The sequence below is a fragment of the Biomphalaria glabrata genome, chromosome 17, assembly GCF_947242115.1.
Source record: "Biomphalaria glabrata chromosome 17, xgBioGlab47.1, whole genome shotgun sequence".
In the NCBI taxonomy this organism is placed as follows: Eukaryota; Metazoa; Mollusca; class Gastropoda; family Planorbidae; genus Biomphalaria; species Biomphalaria glabrata.
In genome coordinates, this window is record NC_074727.1 from 4,205,596 (window position 1) to 4,231,070 (window position 25,475).

Below are 25,475 nucleotides of genomic sequence, written 5' to 3' on the forward strand. Positions count from 1 at the left end.
AAAAAAATGATGAATGGTGTTTAGATCTAGATATATGTATAAATTGTGTATTGACCAGAACAGACAATAATAAGATTAACTTCCCCTAATACTTGGCAGATATTTCCTTAAGCAGATAAATATACCAAATATAATGAAGAAAATCCTAGACCATTTGTGTGTTACCGTCTATATAGTAGTTAATTGTAACTAAATCTCAGGCACAGTTATACTCACTGTGATGTAAAAAAAAAGAAGGTATAGAAGTGTGGAATGGGAAATGGACTTCAAATTATTATGTTTTGGTTTAATGAAATAAATTAATTTACAGCTCAACATGCTTTATCAGAGAAATCGGAATGTGTTTATATCACAATCGAGTAAAACAAAGTATTATTGATATCAACAGTATGGTCATAAAGAATTGAGAAATGCTGTTACGGAAAAAATTAATGTAGACTGTCAGTTTCACGTGAGATAGTTGTCTTTTTTCAATTAGAATATCAAAACAGCAGACGTGAATGTGTCCTTCTTGAATGATCTCCCCTGAGAGTTGTCTGAGAAGATTGCTACAGGAAGCCTAGCACCACCGCTGATAAGACCATCAAATATATGCAGCCTATTAGTGTAGTGCTGCCACCTGCAGGAGGAATAAGCATAGATAATTACACAGACGTTAACAAGATAAATCGCATGAATGTAAGTTAAAATATATCTGTAAATCATCATAAAAGCTTACAGAAAAAAAGGTTTACCATAAGAATTATAGTTATCATTGTAGTTCAAAAAAAAATTATCTTAATAGCCCTAGACTTGCTTGACTTTATCTTCACAGCTTTCACTTATTTCTAAATCTTTTGGATAGCTGGGGGCACTACACAGGATCTGTTGGTCATCGTTCTCCATTCATCTCTATCTTTTGCTAGAATGAGAGTCGCTTTCAATGTTAATTCTTTGATGTTGTCTTTCCAGCTGTTTTTTTTTTGTATTCCTATCTTTCTTTTTACCTGGTACTGTTCCCTGCTGAAAAGTCTTTGCGAGCTCTGTTGATCTTATGATATGGCCCAACAGTCTTGGCTTGCGTTTTTTTTTTTTTTTTGACAATGGTTAGATCGCGATTGTGATCCACTTTTGCATTTTCTCACTAATGATGTGGTCTTTCTAGATGATACATAGAATATCTTGATTCCACAGCTAGTATCCTAGATTTGTTTCTTTTAAAAAGCTTATATCAACTCTCTATGTCTGTGTGGTAAAAGGTTAGTACACGCTATTTCTCCCACACAAAATCTCGCACACTTATTTCTTTTACATGGCAAAAAAAAACAAAAAAAACAAACAATAAGTTAATTAAAAATTGGTAATTAATTATTTCGTTTCGTATCTCAAACAAGGGAAAGAAATTGTACTTGACTGAGGTGAGGGTAAAAGCTGAATTAGTCCCCTTTAAAGCTCGCCGCTTTAAAGTAATTTTGAAACAAACAATAGATAACATTAATCAAATCAAATTGAAAAAAAAGTTTGGTCACAATAATAATAAAATCGATGGAAATGTGGATATCGATTGTTTGTCTAGGTCAGTGCTCACTATATTATGAAAATCTCTTGCGACATAAACCACGTATCAAAATCAGTTTGTCTCCCTTTGAAACTTAGCGGTTATTTAAAGCAGACGATACATAGTTCGTTTCCGTGGCCAACGTTTAACGAGCGAGTTTAAGTTAAGTTCCTCCTTTCAGACCTTGCGATCTAAGGGGCAGATGATGTTAAGGTCATCTGTTTCTTTGGCCAACGGTTAACGCGCAGGGTGTTATGTGGCCAGCACAACGACCAACCCCAACTAAAGTCAGGCACCCATTAGAGTTGGGTGGACTCAGGGGCGCCCTAAAAATCCCGAAATTCAAAATCACAGTCTTCACCGGGATTCGAACCCAGGACCTCCTGTTCGGAAGCCAAGCGCTTAACTGTTCGACCACCGCTCCGAGCGTGTTACGTGGCCAGCACAATATTAGAAACCTTTGTTACGTCGTCAGATCTTGGTCAATTGAAAACCTTAAATCAGGATGTGAACTCACTTCCCTCAGTTACAGAAAACAAAGAGTTTTTATGACACCCATAACCTGGTGTAACTCGATTTCCTCCCCCCCCCCCTTTCCATTATTTAATACTAGACATATGTTACCCGCAACCCGCGGGTCTTTATTTGCGCATTACTGTCGATATAGTCAATGAGAGTGTTTTGTAAACAATTAAACGAAATAATAATGTAATAAGTAAAGCGAATGTGTCAATGTAAAAATAGTGTGAATGAAGCTATCAAATCAGAATAGCTAATAGGCTTAAATCCATTTTTTTTTCAAATTAAAACATTTGCTTGTAGGCCTACATATATTTGATTAAAGTTTGAGATGAATAGACTAAATTTTGTATGTTCATGTGTATAAAGTAGATCTTGAGGTAGACATAGATCTAAATCTACACTAATCTAGAGTTTAAAATTGGCTTTTATAGAGTTCATTCTGTGCTCCGCATGCGTGAACTTTTTTTCATGAATGAATATAGGCCTATCTCAACACGGCTACGCAGCTTTAGCGAACAGCGAACGAATGTATTAAAAATGCTTTAGAAAAACAAATTTGAATGTTAATTTGATTAAAATATGAAATGAATGGACAATAATTAGTATGTTTATGTGTAAAAGCATAAAACTATCTTTGCGAAAAGAAGTTTTATCATCTTAGAGTTCAATAAGAGTTTTAGACCTAGGCCTAGGAATAGACTCAGTAGAGAGATGTGTTAATGTGTAACCATTTGGTAATGTGCAATGAAAGAATGTTCGCCAGGAAATCTGTAGTCACAGATATCAGGAACTAATTTATGTAAAAAAATGCTTTTGAATAATCTAGTGGATTGGATTTAGATGTATGTTAAACGTAGCTAATGATCCTTTCAAGTTTTTTCTCTTTCGCTACGAAAATAAAATTAGGTTTGCGAAAATGGGATTACCCGAAGCCGATACATTCATATCTATTAAAAACAAAAAGAACGATAGCTTTGTTAAATGAATGGGATTATAAAGTGAACAATTAAACGAAATAATTTTTAGTACGCGATTCATGAATGAATATAGATCTAGGCCTTTAACTCGGCTTCGCAGCTTTCGTAAACGAATGTAGCTTTAGAAAACCAAATTTGAATGTTTATTTGATCAAAATATGAAATGAATGGACTTTAATTAATATGTTTATGTGTTAAAGTATAAAACTATCTGTGCGAAGAGAAGTTTTATCATCTTAGAGTTGAATTAGAGTTTTAGATCTAGGGATTTGATTATAAAGTAAACAATTAAACGAATTAATATTTAGTACGCGATTCATTACGGAATTGTCTAATGAAAGAATGTTCGTCAGGAAATCTGTAATCACATATATAAGGAACTAATTAATGTAAAAAATGCTTTTGAAACACAAAATTGAAGATTAATTTTATTATATAATGAAATCAATGGATCTTCTTTTGTCTTTTCATGTGTCAAAGTAAAAATTTAGATGCGCAAAGTGTATTTCTTAAAATTAGATCTAGGTCTAAATCCTTTCTATCTTTTCTCATGTCAACATTGTAGACATGGCCTAGATCCATAAAATACTATAGCTGTAATAGAGTCGGACAACTTTATTTTTTTTGAGGGTCTTAAGTTTGTTTTAGGGCTACAATACATACACTACGGTCTAAGTTGGTACCCAAGGAACATTCCTGCCTAGTTTTATCAAGATTGGTCAAGCGGTTTTGATGTCTATAAGTAACATACATACATACATACATACATACACCACACATTCTACTTTATAATATAGATCAACAAACTTGTGGGGGAGAGCCTGAGAGGCTTAATTCCTGTCTTTGAAAAACACTGGACGCAAAAAACAACACACTGACGCAACGGAAGTGAGCAGGTCTGGGAGAGTCGAAACACGGTTTTTTCTTTCCCTCTGCAACGGAGCGAGACCAATCATCTAAGAACGTTTGAACCTGCGGCGTCGCGACTTGTGGGCAATGGAGGCCTGTGCAGACCTGTGACGTGGCAACGAGCAGTTGGTCTCCAATGCGACGTGACAGATAAGTGTTAAGGTCCTCTGTAATGTATAAGATAGATGATAAATTTACGATTGGTCTCACGCGGGGGACACGGTCAGTCAAAGTTCGGACTGAACCCGCATCTACGGGACAAGGACCTGTCTTGAACAGTGCTTTAATATCTTGCTCGGTAGCCTTCAACACGGGATGATCTGTTTAGTACACCCCATGTGTTCCCGTGAGGAGATCTGTTTAGTACACCCCATGTGTTCCCGCGGGGAGATCTATTTAGTACACCCCATATGTTCCCGCGGGGAGATCTGTTTAGTACACCCCATGTGTTCCCGTGGGGAGATCTATTTAGTACACCCCATATGTTCCCATGGGGAGATCTGTTTAGTACACCCCATATTTTCCCGCGGGGAGATCTGTTTAGTACACCCCATATGTTCCCGCGGGGAGATCTGTTTAGTACACCCCATATTTTCCCGCGGGGAGATCTGTTTAGTACACCCCATATGTTCCCATGGGGAGATCTATTTAGTACACCCCATATTTTCCCGCGGGAAGATCTATTTAGTACACCCCATATTTTCCCGCGGGGAGATCTGTTTAGTACACCCCATATGTTCCCGAGCTAGACGGGTATTTAGAGCTGGTCCCAACATTCCAATCCTTATTCCATTTCAATCGTTATTCCATTTCAATCCTTATTCCATTTCAATCCTTATTCCAATCCTTATTCCATTTCAATCATTATTCCAATCCTTATTCCATTTCAATCATTATTCCATTTCAATCCTTATTCCAATCCTTATTCCATTTCAATCGTTATTCCATTTCAATCCTTATTCCAATCCTTATTCCATTTCAATCGTTATTCCATTTCAATCCTTATTCCATTTCAATCTTTATTCCAATCCTTATTCCATTTCAATCGTTATTCCATTTCAATCCTTATTCCATTTCAATCCTTATTCCAATCCTTATTCCATTTCAATCGTTATTCCATTTCAATCCTTATTCCATTTCAATCCTTATTCCATTTCAATCGTTATTCCATTTCAATCCTTATTCCAATCCTTATTCCATTTCAATCCTTATTCCATTTCAATCGTTATTCCATTTCAATCCTTATTCCATTTCAATCCTTATTCCATTTCAATCGTTATTCCATTTCAATCCTTATTCCAATCCTTATTCCATTTCAATCCTTATTCCATTTCAATCCTTATTCCATTTCAATCCTTATTCCATTTCAATCCTTATTCCAATCCTTATTCCAATCCTTATTCCATTTCAATCGTTATTCCATTTCAATCCTTATTCCATTTCAATCGTTATTCCATTTCAATCCTTATTCCATTTCAATCCTTATTCCATTTCAATCCTTATTCCATTTCAATCCTTATTCCATTTCAATCCTTATTCCATTTCAATCGTTATTCCATTTCAATCCTTATTCCATTCCAATCCTTATTCCATTTCAATCCTTATTCCATTTCAATCGTTATTCCATTTCAATCCTTATTCCAATCCTTATTCCAATCCTTATTCCATTTCAATCGTTATTCCATTTCAATCCTTATTCCAATCCTTATTCCATTTCAATCCTTATTCCATTTCAATCGTTATTCCATTTCAATCCTTATTCCATTCCAATCCTTATTCCATTTCAATCCTTATTCCATTTCAATCCTTATTCCATTTCAATCCTTATTCCATTCCAATCCTTATTCCATTTCAATCCTTATTCCATTTCAATCCTTATTCCATTTCAATCCTTATTCCATTCCAATCCTTATTCCATTTCAATCCTTATTCCATTTCAATCCTTATTCCATTCCAATCCTTATTCCATTTCAATCCTTATTCCATTTCAATCCTTATTCCAATCCTTATTCCATTTCAATCCTTATTCCATTTCAATCCTTATTCCAATCCTTATTCCATTTCAATCCTTATTCCATTTCAATCCTTATTCCATTTCAATCCTTATTCCAATCCTTATTCTATTTCAATCCTTATTCCATTTCAATCCTTATTCCAATCCTTATTCCATTTCAATCCTTATTCCATTTCAATCCTTATTCCATTTCAATCCTTATTCCATTTCAATCCTTATTCCATTTCAATCCTTATTCCATTTCAATCCTTATTCCATTTCAATCCTTATTCCAATCCTTATTCCATTTCAATCCTTATTCCATTTCAATCCTTATTCCAATCCTTATTCCATTTCAATCCTTATTCCATTTCAATCCTTATTCCATTTCAATCCTTATTCCATTCCAATCCTTATTCCATTTCAATCCTTATTCCATTTCAATCCTTATTCCATTCCAATCCTTATTCCAATCCTTATTCCATTTCAATCCTTATTCCATTTCAATCCTTATTCCATTCCAATCCTTATTCCATTCCTTATTCCATTTCAATCCTTATTCCATTCCAATCCTTATTCCATTTCAATCCTTATTCCATTTCAATCCTTATTCCAATCCTTATTCCATTTCAATCCTTATTCCATTTCAATCCTTATTCCATTCCAATCCTTATTCCAATCCTTATTCCATTTCAATCCTTATTCCATTTCAATCGTTATTCCAATCCTTATTCCATTTCAATCCTTATTCCATTTCAATCCTTATTCCATTTCAATCCTTATTCCATTTCAATCCTTATTCCATTCCAATCCTTATTCCATTTCAATCCTTATTCCAATCCTTATTCCATTTCAATCCTTATTCCATTTCAATCCTTATTCCAATCCTCATTCCAATCCTTATTCCATTTCAATCGTTATTCCATTTCAATCCTTATTCCATTCCTTATTCCATTTCAATCATTATTCCATACCAATCCTTATTCCATTCCAATCCTTATTCCATTTCAATCATTATTCCATTCCAATCCTTATTCCATTCCAGTCCTTATTCCATTTCAATCATTATCCCCCCCCCCCCTCTTTATAGGAATACAAAAACATCCAGCCAATAGTTTGACGAGGCTACGTTATTAGTTTATTTTAATCAAGTCAGGACAAACAACAAGGCTAATTCACCTGACACTCACAATATCTACATGACAGGACAACTCGTCCATTTTTAATGCCATCTCTATAGAGTGTCTACTATACAATCAATCATCCAGCTACAAAAGGTCATATTACATTGTGCTTCTAGAATAACGGAGACTTATCTTTGGAGTCTAGCGATGAAACATCATTTCAAACAGAACAAAGCTACTGGCTCACCTGCTGATCAGTTTCGGAATCTCCATTTTCATTCATAGTAAACTTTAAAGAATGCACGGGTGCATAGAAGAGGGAGGGGCGCGCCCTGCAAGTATCTAGCCCTTGTGGCACATCATGAAATTATGAATAATATAGAAGTTCGACCCAGCGATGTTCTGCTAACTACTGTTAAAACAACGCAAGGTTAAACCCTATGGTCATATCACAAGGTCCTCATGGCTCGCAAAGAACAGTACCAGGAAAAAGAAGAAGAGGCAGACAGAGAAAGCGATGGGAAGACAACATCAAAGAATGGACGGGCATGTCATTGAAAGAAATTCTATCAAAGGCAAAGGACAAAGAGGAATGGAGAAAGACGGTCAACAGATCTTATGTGGTGCACCCAACGTTTCAACAGACTGATATGTCAAGATAAAGGTTGCATAGAAAAATAATAAATCTAACATAAAAGAGAAGTGCTTATAATTCCAGGTTCGGCCCAGATCTAATGACTTGACTTACTGACTTAATTCTATTGACTCCCAGTGGACATAGGGCCGAAACTGGACTGAAACAGAGCTTCGCTATTGACAGAGCCGGTCTTAGGCACAGTCAAACTAAGCAGGACTCTCACAGGACTTAAAAACATTTAGAACAGAACTATTGTGACCCGAGAAAGGCTTTTATCTCGTGGCCATAATGAGAAATTCACTCTTGACCGATCAAAATGTCAGAAGAGCCTCGTCGACTAGGTGATCATGTATTCACATCCGTCTTGGCATGTTGCACAGTCTCCAAACCTCAACATGAATTCCTTCTTTCATGTGGGTTGGTAGACTAACCCCACGTGGGGGCCATCCTTATGTCTGTACTGTCCCATCGCACACTTGAGGGGGACCATCTGCACACGTATGGGCCCCTTTGGGAAAAAGGTCGATGGGGGTTTCGGACTGGTTAGCGAGCCTTTTTACCATCCCCACCACTCGCTAGAGCCTACAGTGGTAGCTCACTGGGAGCCCTGTTTCACATCCCCACCACTCGCTAGAGCATACAGTGGTAGCTCACTGGGAGCCCTGTTTCACATCCCCACCACTCGCTAGAGCATACAGTGGTAGCTCACTGGGAGCCCTGTTTCACATCCCCACCACTCGCTAGAGCATACAGTGGTAGCTCACTGGGAGCCCTGTTTCACATCCCCACCACTTGCAGGTACACTCGCTAGAGCCTACAGTAGTAGCTCACTGGGAGCCCTGTTTCACATCCCCACCACATGCAGGTACACTCGCTAGAGCATACAGTGGTAGCTCACTGGGAGCCCTGTCTCACATCCCCACCACGTGCAGGTACACTCGCTAGAGCATACAGCGGTAGCTCACTGGGAGCCCTGTTTGTTCACGTACTTAGCCTCTCTACTTTCCCGGGCGGACGTTTCCACGGAGGTACCACGCTGAGACGACGGGAGCATTTCCTCCGCGTTGACCACTTCACTTGATCACTTTCGCCGTGACTTGCGTGCGAAATATTTACACACAGGTACTTGCCGAACTGGCGTGTACTGTCACTGGTCACGGTTGACCGCTCGTCTAGCGCTGGAGTGGGGCGATTTGAATAGGCTAAAAACACACACACAGCCTACGACCATCTGTCTCACCACCAGGTTTATAACAGTATCCATTCAGTAAACAAAAGCAGCATTGATACAGAGGTACAGTTTTCTGTCAATTTTGTGTTTTACCGTTATTAATCGGTTGGGCGACGACGGCGCGGGGGGGGGGGGGTGCATGAAAGTGATTTATCATTTGCACTAAAAGCCCTAAAGAGGAATTTTGTCATCATTAATACTCGAAGGAGAAATTTACGCTATATACGGAGCAAATGTTGTGACTGGGTCGTTTGATAAACACCAAAATCCAATAGAAATATTGCCTTACAAATAAACAATAGGTACAGGGGCGTAGTTAGGAATTTTTCATCATTTGGTGGCCCGGGAAGTTTGAACTCTATGGGGGCCCCTGCATTTTGCACAATATTTAATGTTACAAAAAAACATTCATTTTGGGGCCCCCCTCAATTTTCAAATTCGTCGCTCCCCACCCTAGCTACGCCACTGAATGGGTATATCTAATAAATAAAGCTTCTACCTTTAGCAGTTGTGCTATCAGTACGAAGAGTGGTATTCACTATCTCCTGTATAGACGAGCTGGTTTGAGCTGATAAAGAAAGTTAAAGAAAATATATTTAAATAACAGGCAATAATTAATAATAATAATAATAATAATATGTCCAGCCCTATCAGAATCAGCCTACCTAGGTCGCCATAACCAAGTTGCAAAGTTAATACACCAACACCTGGCTTTGACGTACAAATTGATCGGTAAGGACACTCCCCCTTATAAATACTCTCCGCAAGAGGTTCTCGAGTCTACTGAACATCTGCTGTGCTGGGATAGGCCTATTCTGACCGACAAAACGGTAGATTTCAATCGCACGGATCTGCTGTTCATCGATAAAAAAAAAAAAAAAAACGCTACCATTATCGATATCGCCGTACCACTGTCTCATAATTTAAGAAAAACTGAGATAGAAAAACAAAGAAAATATGGGAACCTGGGCTTGGATATTAAGCGTCTATGGAAATTGTCCAAAATAACAATATACCCCATTGTTATATCAACCGAGGGGATAATAACAACTGACCTCACAGACACCTTCAAACCCTTAACATTCCTAGGAACATCCTCGTTGCCTGTCAGAGGGCGGTACTGCTGCAGACCTGCCACATCACCAGAAAATTCCTCAGTGGAAACTGTTAAATAAATTTTGTTTCTCTTTAGCGAAACTCGACCCTGGCAGCGCCAGAGAATGACTACTCGTTCATTTCTAACATAATAATAATCTTTACTATACATATGGAAATTTGTCTTACAATTTGTGCATTACACCAAACAAAATATTTTAACTCTGAGTAATTTCACAAAATTCTGCATCGACAAGTTCAAGGTACACCTTATCTTCACAACGGCTCACCTTGAGTGCTTGTTGAGGTTGTACTGCTCAGTGTCGTTTTACTCGTGACTGTGGTGGGTAACATTGTGGTGGTTGTCTGGTTGAGGCTGGAGTCGGTGTCATTTTCGATCCCATTCGTTGCCCAGTCCGTAACATTTGTCGCCGCTGAGTCATTCGTTACGGTAATCTCGGTAGTTAGAGTGTCATCGTCAGAGGAAATCACGGCAGACGAACTGTTGTTTGTGGAATTAAGAGCTTCTTCGAAGATTGATGAGTTTGAAGGGGTGTCAGTGGTCTGCGCAGAAACTGCTGTTAATGTAAAACCATTCAATGAATTAGCCAACTAATAAACGTATTTATAACTCAGCATTTATATATTTATACATTTATATATTTATGACATTTAAATCTAAATAAATACATAAATAAAAGTATTAGTCGTATTAGTCGTCATGAGTCGTCATTAGCCATTGAAATCAATGTGAGTCAATGTGTGTGAGTCAACGTGTATGGTAGACTGGTCGTGCGGTATGCGCGCTGGTCTGTTGATGGGTCGTCTCGATGGTCTCGAGTTCAAATCCTACCTCTGAAATCCCCCGTCGTCCTGCGGGAGGCATGGACTAAAGTTCCCCTTTCAGACCTTGTGGTCTATAGGGCAGATGATGTAAAGGTCATCTGATTATCTGGCCTACGGTAAACGAGGGTGTTATGTGGACAGCACAACAACCAACCTCCTTTACTTTTCCCCAACTAATGTCAGGTACCCACTCAGAGGCGCCCGAAGATCCGGAAATTAAAAATCCCTGTCACCACCATGATTCGAGCCCCGGACCCCGGTTCGGAAGCAACCGCGCCTCCAGGTTTGGACTAGGAAATGGATTATCTTTAACCCTGAAGGAAAAGTCGAAACTTAAACTTAAACAAGGTTACAAAGAGAGTATGTGTGGAAACACAAACTCAAAATCGGCCCCCGAAGTGGTCCACCCAGGCAGGTAAAAAGGCAGGTTTCAATATTTTCAGAAAGAACATCAGAATGAGATTCTACCAAAGAAAAACGACAGAGAAGAATGGAGAAAGCAGGTTGACAGATCTAGTGTGGTGCCCCAGCGGTCCAGCAGACCAAAGGATAGGTGAAAGTGAAGGTGAAATTAAATGTAAACCTAGCCTAAATGATGTCATATAATGATTATCTAAATAATCAATTTTTTTTGTAAATTGTCAATCTCTTATCGAAAGCATCAAGAATAAAAAAAACGTAAAAAAAAATATTTTTTCTTCATTTCTTATTTTCCTTTAGTTAAGTGTTGCAGAGGTGTAGTGCTGCTCTGCAGCTCACGCGATAATTTGAAAAACTACTTATGAATTGTTGTTTTAAATTACGTCCCACTCATATGCATGGTAAATAGATATTTCTCTTTAAAATAAAGTAAACATTTTTTGTAAACATAGTAGTTAGTTTGAATGAACTTACTTAACTTAGCAATACAATTATACAAATATTTATAAAAAAAAAAAAAAATCTAAAACCGTTTGCATAAATGTTTAAAATGTGGTAAATAGTCGTCTCCCTTCTTAAATAGCCACCCGTGTTTTTACTATTAATAGTGAATAGTAAAAATGGTTTATTTGTATGAAAAAACTGCTTGCATAGTTGACAATAAAAATTAATTTTTTCGCTTCCAGAAAAGAAAAAAAAGTAGCCGTTGCATCAGAACTTTGAATGGTCTAAAATATCATGATATCGGATTCTCAATATCTTTTCTAGTTTACGAGATTTAAACGGGACCGACTGACGGACAGACAGACCACACAAAACTAATAGCGTCTATTCCCCTTTCGGGGGCCGCTAAAAAAAAACAACTTACATTAATGTAAATTGTATTTATTATTTTGGATCAGTCATGTAATTAAATTTGTAATAGATCTAGACGAACACTAATAAATCTGTTCGATTGGATGTTATTTTTACCAATAGTTTCAGGAAGATTTCATGCTATTAGCCTTCTCAATGCGCTATGATCCTATCACTTGTCTGTATAAGTTGGTAAGGGTGTAGGGAGAAAGAAGGGAGTATCTGGGTGACTGTTGCCGTGATCACTTTTTAAATGCATTAAGAAAAAAAAAAGTTGTACGAATTCGACCTCAGAGCTTAAGCTTCCTGAAGGGGACTAATTCAACTTTCAAACAATTAATACTAGTTGATTAATAATTGGTTATTTTTTTTTAAAATTGATTCCTGTTTTGTTAGATACTAGAAATTGTGCGAAATTTCAACTTGATCCGAGATTGGATTCAGGAGAAATAATGTGTGCAAACATTTTTACGAGACAGACAGAGTGAGTTGATATAAGCTATTTTAAAAACATTTTACAACAAACAAATATTTTTCGCATTCAGCAGTAAAACCTTTTCGAATGGATCTAGCTTAGATAAGATGAAAGCTGTGGTGTGAACAGTGACACACACAAAGCATTTCCTTCCTTCTTAGGCTGCAAAAAGGAAAGACCACTACCAGTTAAAGTGTCACTTTAAGTCTAAGATCACCAGCTTCTCTGACAGAAGATCGCAATCACGGCCCATGAGTCACCAGCTCCTGATTTTTTACTCTTGGTCAACGCGCGAAAACTTTGCCATGTTTGGACTCATCCACGAGTCAGCTGAGGTTTTGAATTCTGAGTTTTCCTCCTCCGAGGTGGGTAGCGAGGTACGTTTCAAGGGCCCTTTCTTTCCGATGCTTACTTGCTAGGGGGCCTACTTTCTCCTGTCTGTGATAACAGTTCTGCAGGGCCATTATCCAAGTCCATTGAGAAGTTCAGGAGTTAGACTGGTGGTCAGAGGCTATTTCATGGGTTCTCAACCTGTGGTTCGCGACCCCTTTGGGGGTCGATTGACGATTTGCCAGGGGTCGCCAAAGACCATCGAAAATATGGATTGTTATTGTCTACTCTTCTATTGCTGTGTGTGTGTGTAAAGGGGGGGTCGTGGCAAAGTGAGGAATTGTAAAAAGGGGTCGCCGAGCTTAAAAGGTTGAGAACCGCTGGGCTATTTGAAACGCAGGACATTGGAAGCAGAGTGCTTGGGAATACTATTTGTTCCAGGAAAATTAACCTTAACATTGTAAGTTAACAATTATAAAGTTGATCAAGATGTGAGTAAATTGAATCAAATAGAATATGGTCAAAAGTATGCAGTAAATAAATATGTCAAAACAAGCCAATTTGAAAGTATTTCAATGTAAGCTTAAATATCAAACGAATCAATCATTTATGGGACACTTTGGGTTAAAAAAGTAATTGCGAGCTCATATGTCGAGATAAAAAAAGAATAACGTATTGATTTTTACATAGCTTATATCTACTCGCTCTGTCTGTATATCTTTTTGTCTGGTAAAAAGTTGGTATACTTTGTTTGTCCACACTTATTCTCAGATAACAAGGTTACAAGGACAGTTGGTGTGGAAACACAAACTCAAAAATCGGCCCCCGAAGTGGTCCACCCAGGCAGGTAAAAAGGCAGGTTTCAATATTTTCAGAAAGAATATCAGAACGAAATTCTATCAAAGACAAATGACAGAGAAGAATGGAGAAAGAAGGTTGACAGATCTTGTGTGGTGCCCCAGAGGTCCAGCAGACCAAAGGATAGGTGAAAGTGAATGTGAAGTTAAATGTGAACCTGGCCTAAATGATGTCTTATAATGAATATCCAATTGATCTAATTGTTTTTTAAAGGGTCAATCTCTTAATTCAAATCCTCAAGAAAATGAAATACAAAATAATAATAATAATAAATTTTTCCTTTAGTTCGGCGCTAATTTCCGGACGCAGCATTCTGCTGTTCACGCGATAATATGAATAACTACTTATTAATTGCTGTTTTAAATTATGTCAAGCTTATATGCATACTAAATAGATTTTTTTCTCTTTAAAAAAATAATTTTTGTGTTTAAATGTAGTAGTTAGTATGATAAAACGTACATAACTAAGCATAAAGTGAAGGTGTGTCGCCAAGTAATTCGAGGACGTCCCTGTTTGCACTTTCCTCGTATTGGCCTCCATGTCATCGCAACTCTTGCTGTGCGTAATTCATGTCCCTCAAACCTAATTATTTCCCCTTAAATTAGCTTTTTATTTTTAGTTTTTAGTTTTTTCCCCACATTAATTTTTTTTCTCTTTGACTATAATAGTACTTCAAGTGTCTGGTACTAAAATAGAAGATCAAGTTCTATCTTTGATATCTACATAGAAAACAATCTCAAATAGCTTACACGTCATTCAACCAGACTTTTACCGATGTTGAAAGCTTAAGAGTAGCTGATATGATGCCTCTAGACATTAAGCAGCCTCTAGAACAAGTATTGATTACACCAACAGCACGCGATGTATGAGGCGGTGATTAAGCTCTTGTCTCTGACGTAGCCATTTTATTGCGCATAATTGAGAGAGAGTGATATTTTTAGTGGCCTCCATTGGGGGAGAGCCGTGATGCCTTTTAGGCTGTCTGTCCGTCACGTTTATGTCATAAAAGAAAGCTAAAACTCGATTTTACAATTGCACGTGTATTTCTCAAAATAGCTGAAACATTTTTTTTCCATCTTCTGTAAACAAAATATTTTGTTTTCGAGAGAATAGTCTACCGTTTATCTATTGCAACTTGAAAGTATTTAACTATACAAACATTTGTCACTAAAATGGTATTGTATTTTTGAATATTAAAATTTGATAAAAGAGTAAAGACTTACCATGAAGCACTGTCAATATCACACATGCTTTAAAAGAAATAAAAAATACTATAAATTGATCTGAATATAAGAAATAATTCATAACATAACTTTCAGTTAAGGTGGCTAATGTTAAAAGAATAAACATTTCACTTTTTTTTTCTTTCTTAGCTTCACGTATCTGATGTCATCTAGTTACATAAATCCTGTTTGATTTAAAACCGCATGACATTTGATACACAAAACTAGAGGCGGATTTAGAAAAGTTCGTGTGCTGGATTTTGTCTTATTTAGAAGTGCTGGCATTTATCTCATTGTGTAAGAACTACTTTAAGCAAGACTCACTAAAGAACTATTTTTTTTAAAGAAACTATAATTCCTACACACTTATTTGTTTAGTCGTCTTCCCCCCTTCCCTCAACACCTGACGAAATGAGGACGTTAACGTCTCTCGGAGCTTTACATTACAAAGCTTATATCAACTCACCTTGTCTGTCTGTCTGTCTGTCTGTCTGGTAAAAAGTTTGTACACGTTATTTCTCCGATAACCAATCTCGGATCATGCTGAAATTTTGCACAATTATTTCTTTTACCTGACAACACAAGAATCAATGTAAAAAAATTCAATTAGTTAATTAAGTATTCGTAATTAATTACCCAAAATAAATAACAAAATAAAGTACAATTCTTTAGTCAGGTAAAATGAAGATATTTTGAGCTTGTGGGTATGGGTAAAAGGTCTTATAAAGCATTGCTATCATCTCAGTAACTTTTCCAACATAAATGTTAACAAAATTATTGAGTTTAATTCTATCAACTTCAAGTCAGACTTTGAATAGTATGAAATGACCGATAAAAAGACCTGATTGTGTATACAATACATCTAGATCTCTAAGTTGTAATGTTCTGTTACTGACCTGATGCTTGCAATAACTCCATTGGACCTTTATGTCTTGGTGCGTCGATGATTCTGTAGGATAAAAGTTTATAATTGAATTGATTTTATCTTTATTTATTTTATTTTATTTAATTCTATATCAGGAATTATTGGAAATCCACAAGTGAGGAGCTTCAGCCAATGTTTAAACAAGGATGCCACAAATTTAGGTTACAAAAAAGGAATTCCGATTTTATATCCTGCATTATGAGTCATTGTACAGAAGTTGTTGAGTGCTTTCCCTGTCTTCTTGTTTAGCACAACATGGTGTCATAATAAGCCTCATAATGAGCCTCATAATAAACCTCGTGACTAATCAAAGAAACTTAATAGAAAATTGTGTTCATTGATATTTCAATTTACAATTTATGAAAATAGAGCCGGATATAAATACACATTCTTATATACATGCGACTGTGCGAGTCTTGGATGCTGACAGCAGAACTAGAGAGAAGGAGAGCACTGGAGTTAAGATGTTACAGAAAGATCCTAGGTATCACATTCAAAGACCGCATCACAAACGAAGCAATTGAGACAGGGTTACTTCATCGATTGGACACCAGGATGACCAGAGCGATTAGAGACAGGGCTACTACATCGATGGGACACCAGGATGACCAGAGAAATTAGAGACAGGGTTACTACATCGATGGGACACCAGGATGACCAGAGCAATTAGAGACAGGGTTACTACATCGATTGGACACCAGGATGACCAGAGCGATTAGAGACAGGGTTACTACATCGATTGGACACCAGGATGACCAGAGCAATTAGAGACAGGGTTACTACATCCATTGGACACCAGGATGACCAGAGCAATTAGAGACAGGGTTACTACATCCATTGGACACCAGGATGACCAGAGCAATTAGAGACAGAGTTACTACATCGATTGGACACCAGGATGACCAGAGCAATTAGAGACGGTTACTACATCGATTGGACACCAGGATGACCAGAGCGATTAGAGACAGGGTTACTACATCGATTGGACACCAGGATGACCAGAGAAATTAGAGACAGGGTTACTACATCGATAGGACACCAGGATGATCTACTAATTATTGTGAAAAACAAAAAAACGCAAACTTAAACTCTTCCTTCAGGAATCAGTATTAAAGAACAGAAGAAGAGGCAGACAGAGAACGAGATGAGAAGACATAATACAAGAATGGACATTGAAAGAGATTCTATCCAAGGCAAAGACAGTGAGGAATATGAATAATTGTACAAAGAAATAACTTGTACAAAAACGTGTACAAACTTTTACCAGACAGACAGACAGACAGACAGCCAGACAGAGTGAGTTGATTTAAGCTTTGTATAAATATAATGCGCCTACATTGTTTTAGCTGTACTGCTCAAGTGTTATGATTCATACATTGATTCTGTATGTTTTCATAAGTTGAAACACTGCACGAGAGGACTAGTCATTGTCGCCATTCAAACTCCTAATTGATACTGTAGATCAGTGATGTCCAAACTATGGCCTGCGGGCCACATCCCGATGTTGACGCAGTGTTATTATGCCCCTCCAAACCCCTGCCCGTGCTGCATTTGTTTGACCCGGGGAACCCTTTATAAAGCCAACACCTGCCCACGGACCTCCTAATTGAAAAATCTATATAAATTCATATTATATAAGTTACAAAGGTTAAAAAAAAAAGAAAATATTTTGTTTAGTAAAAAATTACTATATGAGTGGTAAGATAGTAACTTTTGTTGAAAATGAAATAAAAAAAAAATGACTTAGACATGGTTGATGACATTTTATGAGTGTATTTATATCCGGCTCTATTTTCATTAATTGTAAATCGAAATTTCAATGAACACAAGTTTCTATTCGGTTTCTTTGATTAGTCATGAGGCTTATTATGAGGCTCATTATGAGGCTTATTATGAGGCTTATTATGAGGCTTATTATGACACCATGTTGAGCTAAACAAGAAGACAGGGAAAGCACTCAACAATTTCTGTACATTGACTCATAATGCAGCATACAAAATTGGAATTTTTTTTTTGTCACCTAAATTTGTGACATCCTTGTTTAAACATTGGCTGAATCTCCTAACTTGTGGATTTCCAATAACCTGTACCTGTATTAGAAAAGATTCATCTTCATATGTCCCTCAGAGAGCCCTGCGCTCAATGGACTCAACTCTTCCAGTCATTCCACGTTTCTCCCTCAAAAGCTACGGTCTGCGGGCTATTTCAGTGCACGGACCAAAGGTTTGGAACTCACTCCCCATTGATCGCAGACAGACAACATGCTACACAACTTTCAAGAAGAACATTAAAACCTACATGTTTAAAACTTATTTTTAGATTAGTTTGTCATTTTAGTTCTCGTGTTTGTGTTTGTAATGTTATTACAGCGCCTTGGGCCTACATTTTGTTAGTTAACAGCGCTTTATAAATAAAATTATTATTATTATCTTATTCATCTTTGATTGGAATCTGAGTTTGTCTACGCACTAAAGGGCTCAAAAATAGACATTAAACAGAAGTGAGGGGCAAGTTGATTATTAAAATTATCCGATCGGGTAAAATGGCTTTCAGTTATTTTAATTGTATACAATTTTCATCTTTTTGAGGACCGCCCTGGGGAGTGCGCGTACCACAACTCGAGAACCACTGCCATACAAGATCAGTTCATTTTGACTCGACGATTGTGTACTATGACGTGAGTCGGAGATGATCCCCATTGTGAGAAAAGTTTGATCACCACTGCTGTAAATGAATCTCATTTTCATGTCAGCCTAATTCATACCATCCCTAAACAATACATCATGCTTGGAATCGACCTGACAGTATCGTGGTATCGATTCCTCTTAGTGTCCCACATTATCCGTTCATTTGCGTGCTTTGTTTTATGATCTCGAGATCGTATTAGTTCAAAGGTCAAAGAGCAACTTGTCCGTAAAGTTTGAGACACTGTACTTTAAGTAAAAGTATGAAAAAAATATCCATTTCTCCTACATGCATTTTGTAGCCTATACATCACTTAAAAAGAAAAATAAGTGTCACAAAATATACGTGTCAGCTGGATCTGCGTAGGAAGATTAAATACAGTTTAAACTTATTCGTAACAAAGCTGTTTTTATTTAGCTTTCATCACATGTATTATAAAGAATTTTAAATATTTCAAAACAGATATGCAATGTAAATCAAAATCAAGGACAAAAAACGTATATGTTATTTAATCTTATAGATTACAGACGTTCCTCCATAAAAATAAGATAATCTAGTCCTACCTGTATCCATGTCTTAATCTAATCTAGCACGTTATTCGGAGACCTAAGCTCTGTTTTAATGAGTGGGTCAAGGCATATCAAAGAAAAAGTGGGCCTTTTATTTTTTGTGTCTGACTATTTTATGAGGTTGTGTTTTTTTTTTTTGTATTAGCGATATTATAATCAACGCTGTTTAGACTTAGGCCAATATTAGAATATGTATCCTCTTTTTTGGGGGGCCCTCAACTAAAGAAAACATAAATAGAACAGACGGAAAACAGACCCGTGATATTATTAACAAACGAATATTCACTTTGGATTAGAGTAACACTACTACTAAAATCCCTAAATTTAGAAACCCTTTAGGACAGAAGACTGAAAAGTAAAGTAGCAATTATACATAAAACACTGAACCATAATCTTCAAATACAAAAACAAAATTTAATAAAATACTCAGAAAGACACAAAGATAAAGGCACATTCCTCGTCTCATATGCTAGGACAAACTTGTACAAATGCCCCTTCTTCCCTAGTGCTATTAGAGCATGGAATGGGTTGCCTGAGCTAGCCAGGAAAACCAGTGACTTGGCAGAATTTAAGTCATTGGTTAATATCCATGACTAAATGCATGACGCGTAGGACGTAATCATCTTCTTTTTTGAAGTAACGTCTGTATTATATAAGATAAGATAAGAGACGATACACTAAAATAAATTCGTACAATTGCTCCGTCTTCCCTATTTGTCATTAGAGAATGGAAGGGGTTGCCTGAATCAGTTAAATAAACCAACGACTTATCGGAATTTAAGTCACTGACTAACATGCATGACAAGATTGGAAAGTGAGATGCCTAGGACGTAATTATGTATTCTTTTGGAAGTAACGTCACTAGCCCCATGAGGAGGCACAAAACCCCAGTGCAGTACCTTCAGCCCACTGGATGACAAAAGTGGCCATCATCGAACCACGATGGGCGAACTATTTTATATTACAACCTGTAAGACGAATATGATTAACGATTATACACATAATGTATGTATGGAAATGTCTTATTTAATATATACATACATGGGATACAGTCGACACAAATTTCACAAGCTCATGCACGAGATGCGAGAAAATGTTCCGTTCCGACTGGGTCTGTGTAGTCACGTGATACACTGCACTCATTCTTAATCTTAGGAACCGAAGTCCTTGCCTTTATTGTGCAATAAAATGCAGAGTTTCCTTCAAACGAGAAAATAATTATGCCCGATCCGTGTAGTAATCTAGTCGTGATTTGTAATGATAGGCATAAACTGGGCTAAGTCATTGTTTTTTCTGGCTGATTCAGGCAACCCGTTTCATGGCCTTTCTAGACCATGAAAGAAGGAGATTTTATACCGAATAGTCCTAGCATATGGAATAAGAAATGTGCCTTTATCCTTGCGAATTTCATAGTAGTCTTATTAGGTTGTGTTTTTGTATTTATAGTGTTCAGTTTTGTAGGTATTATTGTCAACTCGCGACTGGCACAAGAAAAACTGGTCGCCCCCACCTCCGTTACACAGATGTAATAAAACGTGACCTCAAATCAGTGAACATCAATACTGATAATTGGGAAGACATAGCTCTAGACCGCAACAGATGGAGAGAGACAGTGACCAAGAAAGCTATGGACAGTGAAAGTACATGTGTCTCAGCTCAGGAAGAAAAAAGTACAATCCAAAAAACGGCCAGCTCCTCTACCACCGAAGCAAAAGCTACTTTAACCTGTGCTATTGTGGACGGGAGTGTCTCTCCAAAATAGGGCTCCACAGCCACACGGGGAAGTGTGCTCTGAGATGAATCATAGTCGTTCTACGACTGAAGGAGGCCAAATGGATTGTTACTTTACTTTTAGCCTTGTGTTCCGAAGTGTCTCTAAATTTAGGGTTTTAACTAACAGCATTATTCTAGTCCTGGAGGTGCGGTGGCTGTTCGGTTAAGCGCTTGGCTTCCGAACCGGGGTCCTGGAGATCGAATAGGTTTGAATTTTGGGATCTTTGGGCGCCTCTGAGTGTCTAAGTCCACCTAGCTCTACATTAGCTGGCCACATGACACCCTCGTTAACCGTAGTCCAAAGAAACAGATGACCTTTACATCATATGCCCTAGAGACCACAAGGTCTGAAAGGGGAACTACGTATTCTAGCCTTATCTTAATATTCGTTCGTTAAAAATCTCACGGATCTATTTGGCGTCCATTCTAGTGTGCTTAAGTTGTTTTTTTTTCTTCTTCTAGTATTCGCCGCATATTCTAATGTTTGTCTCGTTTACAATGTGTTCTAAGTTTTTGGATTACTTTTTGGCTGAAACAGAAGAGGAAAACATCTAATTAAAAAAACAAAAACAAAAAAACAATATACAGTTATATAGCGAAAAGAAATCCTAAGTAACTGTGAATTAAAACGGATAAAGCACTTGAATGATAGCACTGTGAATAGCGTCATTACAATCCTCAAGTACTCTCGCACAGCAGCAAGGTCAATAATCAAGGATCAAGGACACTTATGTTTGCCCCACCTCGTTGTCATAACGAGGCTAATGCATAAAAAAAGGAAAAGCAAAAGGCGGAATCGTCTTGGGCTTAAAATAGCTGCAGAACCTAGTCACGTGCATTCAAAGACAATGTAAAATTTTGCTTCAATAAAATTAGGGTGGGGGGAAAGGTGGCTGAGTGATTACGCGCTTGGCTTCCGATCTTGGGGTTCTTCGGTTTGAATCTCGGAGAAGACTGGGATTTTGAATTTCGGGATTTTCTTAGGGCGCCCCTGAGTCCGCCTAACTCAAATGGGTATCTGACTTTACTTTGGCAAAGTAAAGTTGGCTGGTCATGTGCTGGCCACATAACATCCTACATGTTAATTGTTGGTCAAAGATGACCATAACACCATCTGCCCTGTACACGTAAGGTCTTAAAATGTAACTTTTCATTTCCTTACTTTGAATGCTACCTATATTATTTAGGATCACAGACCAATATATATATTATACCATACCTAGACTGGAAAAAAAAAAAACACTCGTTATATACGAAGCTCTTTTTTCCAGCCTCGTTTCTGTCTTAGAAAAATAATGATCTTTAGTTTTCAAAGTTTAGAGATAATGGAATCCCATTCGGTGGATTTTATATAGAAGCACAGAATTGTTAATCACAGAACTATATATACACGTAAATCCATGATATAAAGCTATTTCCTTTTAGTTTCCAATGAGATAATGTTTAGACAATCACTGGTCTATATAATTCAAGCCTGTTGATTTTAATCATCTTTATGATTTTAGATTGTAGACTATATTGAAATAGATTGATTACTTAGATCTTTATAGATTCTGGATCAGAAAGTTGCAAAATATTATTTTTAAGATGTCTGTGCTCATATTTACGATGTTCAATTAATCGGACAATACATTATAATATTTACTAGTTTTATATGTTACATAGGTTAGGGTTGAAAAAAAAACATTAGCTATTATAACTTCTTTACAAAACAGCACATTCTTTTAGCTTTTTAAAGTTTTTTCACGACATCATTGTGTAGTGTTAAAAAATAGGCGCTACCAATCAAGATATAATATACATAGGTTAGTGTTTAGGACATTAAAAAATTAGAAACTGTTTTAAAGCTGTCAATTGCAAAGTTTCAAAACATACATATCAAAGGTATTCTGCGTCGTGTATAACAGAAACTGTACTAACCTGGATTCTTCTTATCTTGTAATTCACAGACGTTCCTCAAGAGAAGAAAATAATTACATCCAACGCGTATCCATCATTCAGACGTGTGTATTAATTAGAAAATAATACTCAGCTAAGTCATTAGTTTACCCAGGGCCGGATTGACGGGAGGGCAGGTGGGGATACTGCCCCGGGAACTTTACAAGAGAAAGGCCTCCACAAAAGAGACTTTAAAAAAAAACCTGAATTTTGACGGGTCAGAAATCTTTACTTTTTTATTTTTTTTAAATTTTTCAAACTTTTAAAAAATACTTTAAATCTTGTAGTTGGCAAGACTGTCGAGGTTTAGAAGTGTCAAATGCAGCTTTGGGTTTACGGCAGTGTTTCAACCTAAGAACTTACCCTCTACAAACTCATAAAAATATGTTTTTTTTAACTTAAATATGCATATTAAATATTACTTTTTCAAAGAAAGAAAGTGACATTAAATTTACAAGAACTCTATTTCCTTCTTATAAACTATGACAAGAATTTTAGATATAAGTGTCATTTTTAATAATAGGATTTTTATTAAAGCTATAGAAAAAGTATAGAGGCTTTCACAAAAAACAAAAAACTCATTCCCCGGGGAATCCACTTATTGAAATTAGGACTCATGTTTAGCTGGCTGATTCAGGCAATCCGTTCCATGTTCTAATTGCATTAGGGAAGAAGGACATTTTTTTTACGAATTGAAGTCCAAGAAATGACATCAATGATCTGATCAGTTTTATGCTTTACCTATTATAGTTATACAGCTATTCTTTGCCCTGTGTGAAGAAGTTATATCGAGGAGTCGGATAGTAACACGCCATAGACCGGAAATGGCCCGCAGGTCGTAGTTTGGGCATCACTTATTCGTATTTTAAAAATAATTGTAAATCTTTTTTTTTTTTTTTAATATTCTCATTTTTTTTTTAAAGAATATTCTTCCCTAGTGTCAGTGGCGTCACTATGTTTCCGGAACCCCTCACACCGCTTAGTTAGTGACGCCACTGCATAGCGCTAGCTTGCTGTACCAGAGAAACTTCCATATATTTTTTTTTCGTGATATGAAGACCTAGGTCTTAAAAACATGATGTTCATCTGCGGTATTGATAATATGAAATAGCGTTTAAAATATCCTTACGTTAGAGTCAGTCTTCTTTCAATAGATATATAAATGTTTACCATAAACAAAATTGACAAGACACTGGAGAACTTCTCATACAATCAAAATTGATCTCTTATGAATTTCACGTTGTTGTTATTGGTCTTGTTTCGTCCTCACTAAACACACGCGCACGCACGCACGCACAGGTCAGTTAAAACAAAATTTTCTATACATCTAATCAATAACAAAAATATTATTTTTTTAAAAAATGCGAAGTCTACTCACGCTGTGCAGTCTACTCACGCTGTGCAGTCTCCTCACGATCTGTCGTCTCTAAATCTCCGAATGCGCCACTGTTAAAGTCGTGATGATAAACAACTCTCTCACTCGGCTTGAGTTGAGTCAATAAAAAGCAACTCGCTAAAAAAACTACCCAGTAACACATCTAAAAAGATACCCAGGTCTCTGACTCGTTATAACTTAAGACACAAATAAAAAAAAATTGTCCGAGATTCTTAAAATCTTTGCACAACAGTTATTGATCTGTTATGTCTGAGCTTATTAGAGTGTATTTCAAGTATTTTATGTATAAAGCTCGTCAAATAAATTAAATAAATTATAGCTTTTATATAGCGCTACTTTCATGCTCTTAGCGCTTTGGTCCATTCTCGTTTGTGGACCAGTTGAAAGGGGTGTATCAGAGAGTTTTTTTTTTCGTGCTGCCTTAAGGGGCTCAGTAAACACAACTCTGCTCGAGTCGGGCGTCTAACTTCGAGCCCCCTTCGTAGGTAGCCAAGCCAAATTCAAGTGTACTTGGCCTCATGACCACGCTTCCCAAAGAAAGAAGGCGCCCTCATAAAGCGCTGTGAAGACTTAACTCAGATGACTCCTCCTCATTGGCAGAAAGGGGAAAAAAAGCTGGCAGTGAATGACTTCTTAACCCTTAAATCGCGTTTGGTAGTTTAGCCTCCAAACATTAGAATTGTAAATTCCACTTTGTGTGCACTCCTTGTGAAACAGCTCAGCACTTTAAGGGTTAAACATACAGCTGAAGCTCTTACACAATTCGCAGGACACGCAATTAACAACCAATGAAAATTGGCCATTGCCGAAGATAGGTCCAGACAAAGAAGAGATTGAATAAAATCTTAAAGGAAAACTCCAATGGTTTTGACCATTTTTGATATAATATGTGTTTTGATGTACAGATATAGAATATATGATTCTTTTTTTTTATATTTGCAATAATAACTTAGTAATTGATGTTTTTCCGACGTAATTTTCCTGCGCATCCAAAACAGTTTTAATCTATTGACTTATTGTATAACAGGAGACCATACAGCAAAGTTAACATTCTCATAAAAGAAATATACCTTCGTCTATGCAGTTAGATTTAGGATCTTGTAAGCAAAGAAAAAATGCGTATTAAAAGTAGACTTACATGCTTGACTAACCACGGC

At 36.9% G+C, this 25,475-nt stretch overlaps 1 protein-coding gene across 3 annotated transcripts; it reads right to left on the reverse strand.

Annotated features, from left to right (window-relative positions):
* LOC106076753 (uncharacterized) lies at positions 1 to 25,475 on the reverse strand. 3 transcript variants are annotated; one of them, XM_056016366.1, is made up of 6 exons: positions 25,457 to 25,475; positions 15,929 to 15,981; positions 15,033 to 15,059; positions 10,316 to 10,603; positions 9,430 to 9,498; positions 1 to 619 (listed from the first exon to the last, which is right to left on the reverse strand). In XM_056016366.1, exons 2-6 carry the CDS (start codon positions 15,948 to 15,950, stop codon positions 549 to 551), a joined length of 477 nt encoding a protein of 158 aa, XP_055872341.1. In that variant the 5' UTR covers positions 15,951 to 15,981; positions 25,457 to 25,475; the 3' UTR covers positions 1 to 548. The 3 variants fall into 3 exon arrangements, with proteins under 3 accessions (XP_055872341.1, XP_055872339.1, XP_055872340.1); XM_056016364.1 differs by lacking the exon at positions 25,457 to 25,475 and adding an exon at positions 24,301 to 24,401; XM_056016365.1 differs by lacking the exon at positions 25,457 to 25,475 and adding an exon at positions 24,093 to 24,261.

Bases quoted from the DNA above. Each gene is read 5' to 3' on its own strand.
- LOC106076753 (XM_056016366.1), bottom strand. From the start codon at position 15,950: ATGGAGTTATTGCAAGCATCAG. The intron at 10,604-15,032 runs GTAAGTCTTTAC...TTACATTAACAG, and splicing joins GATATTGACAGTGCTTCATG to CAGTTTCTGCGCAGACCACT. The intron at 620-9,429 runs GTAGAAGCTTTA...TTCCTCCTGCAG, and splicing joins TGATAGCACAACTGCTAAAG to GTGGCAGCACTACACTAATA.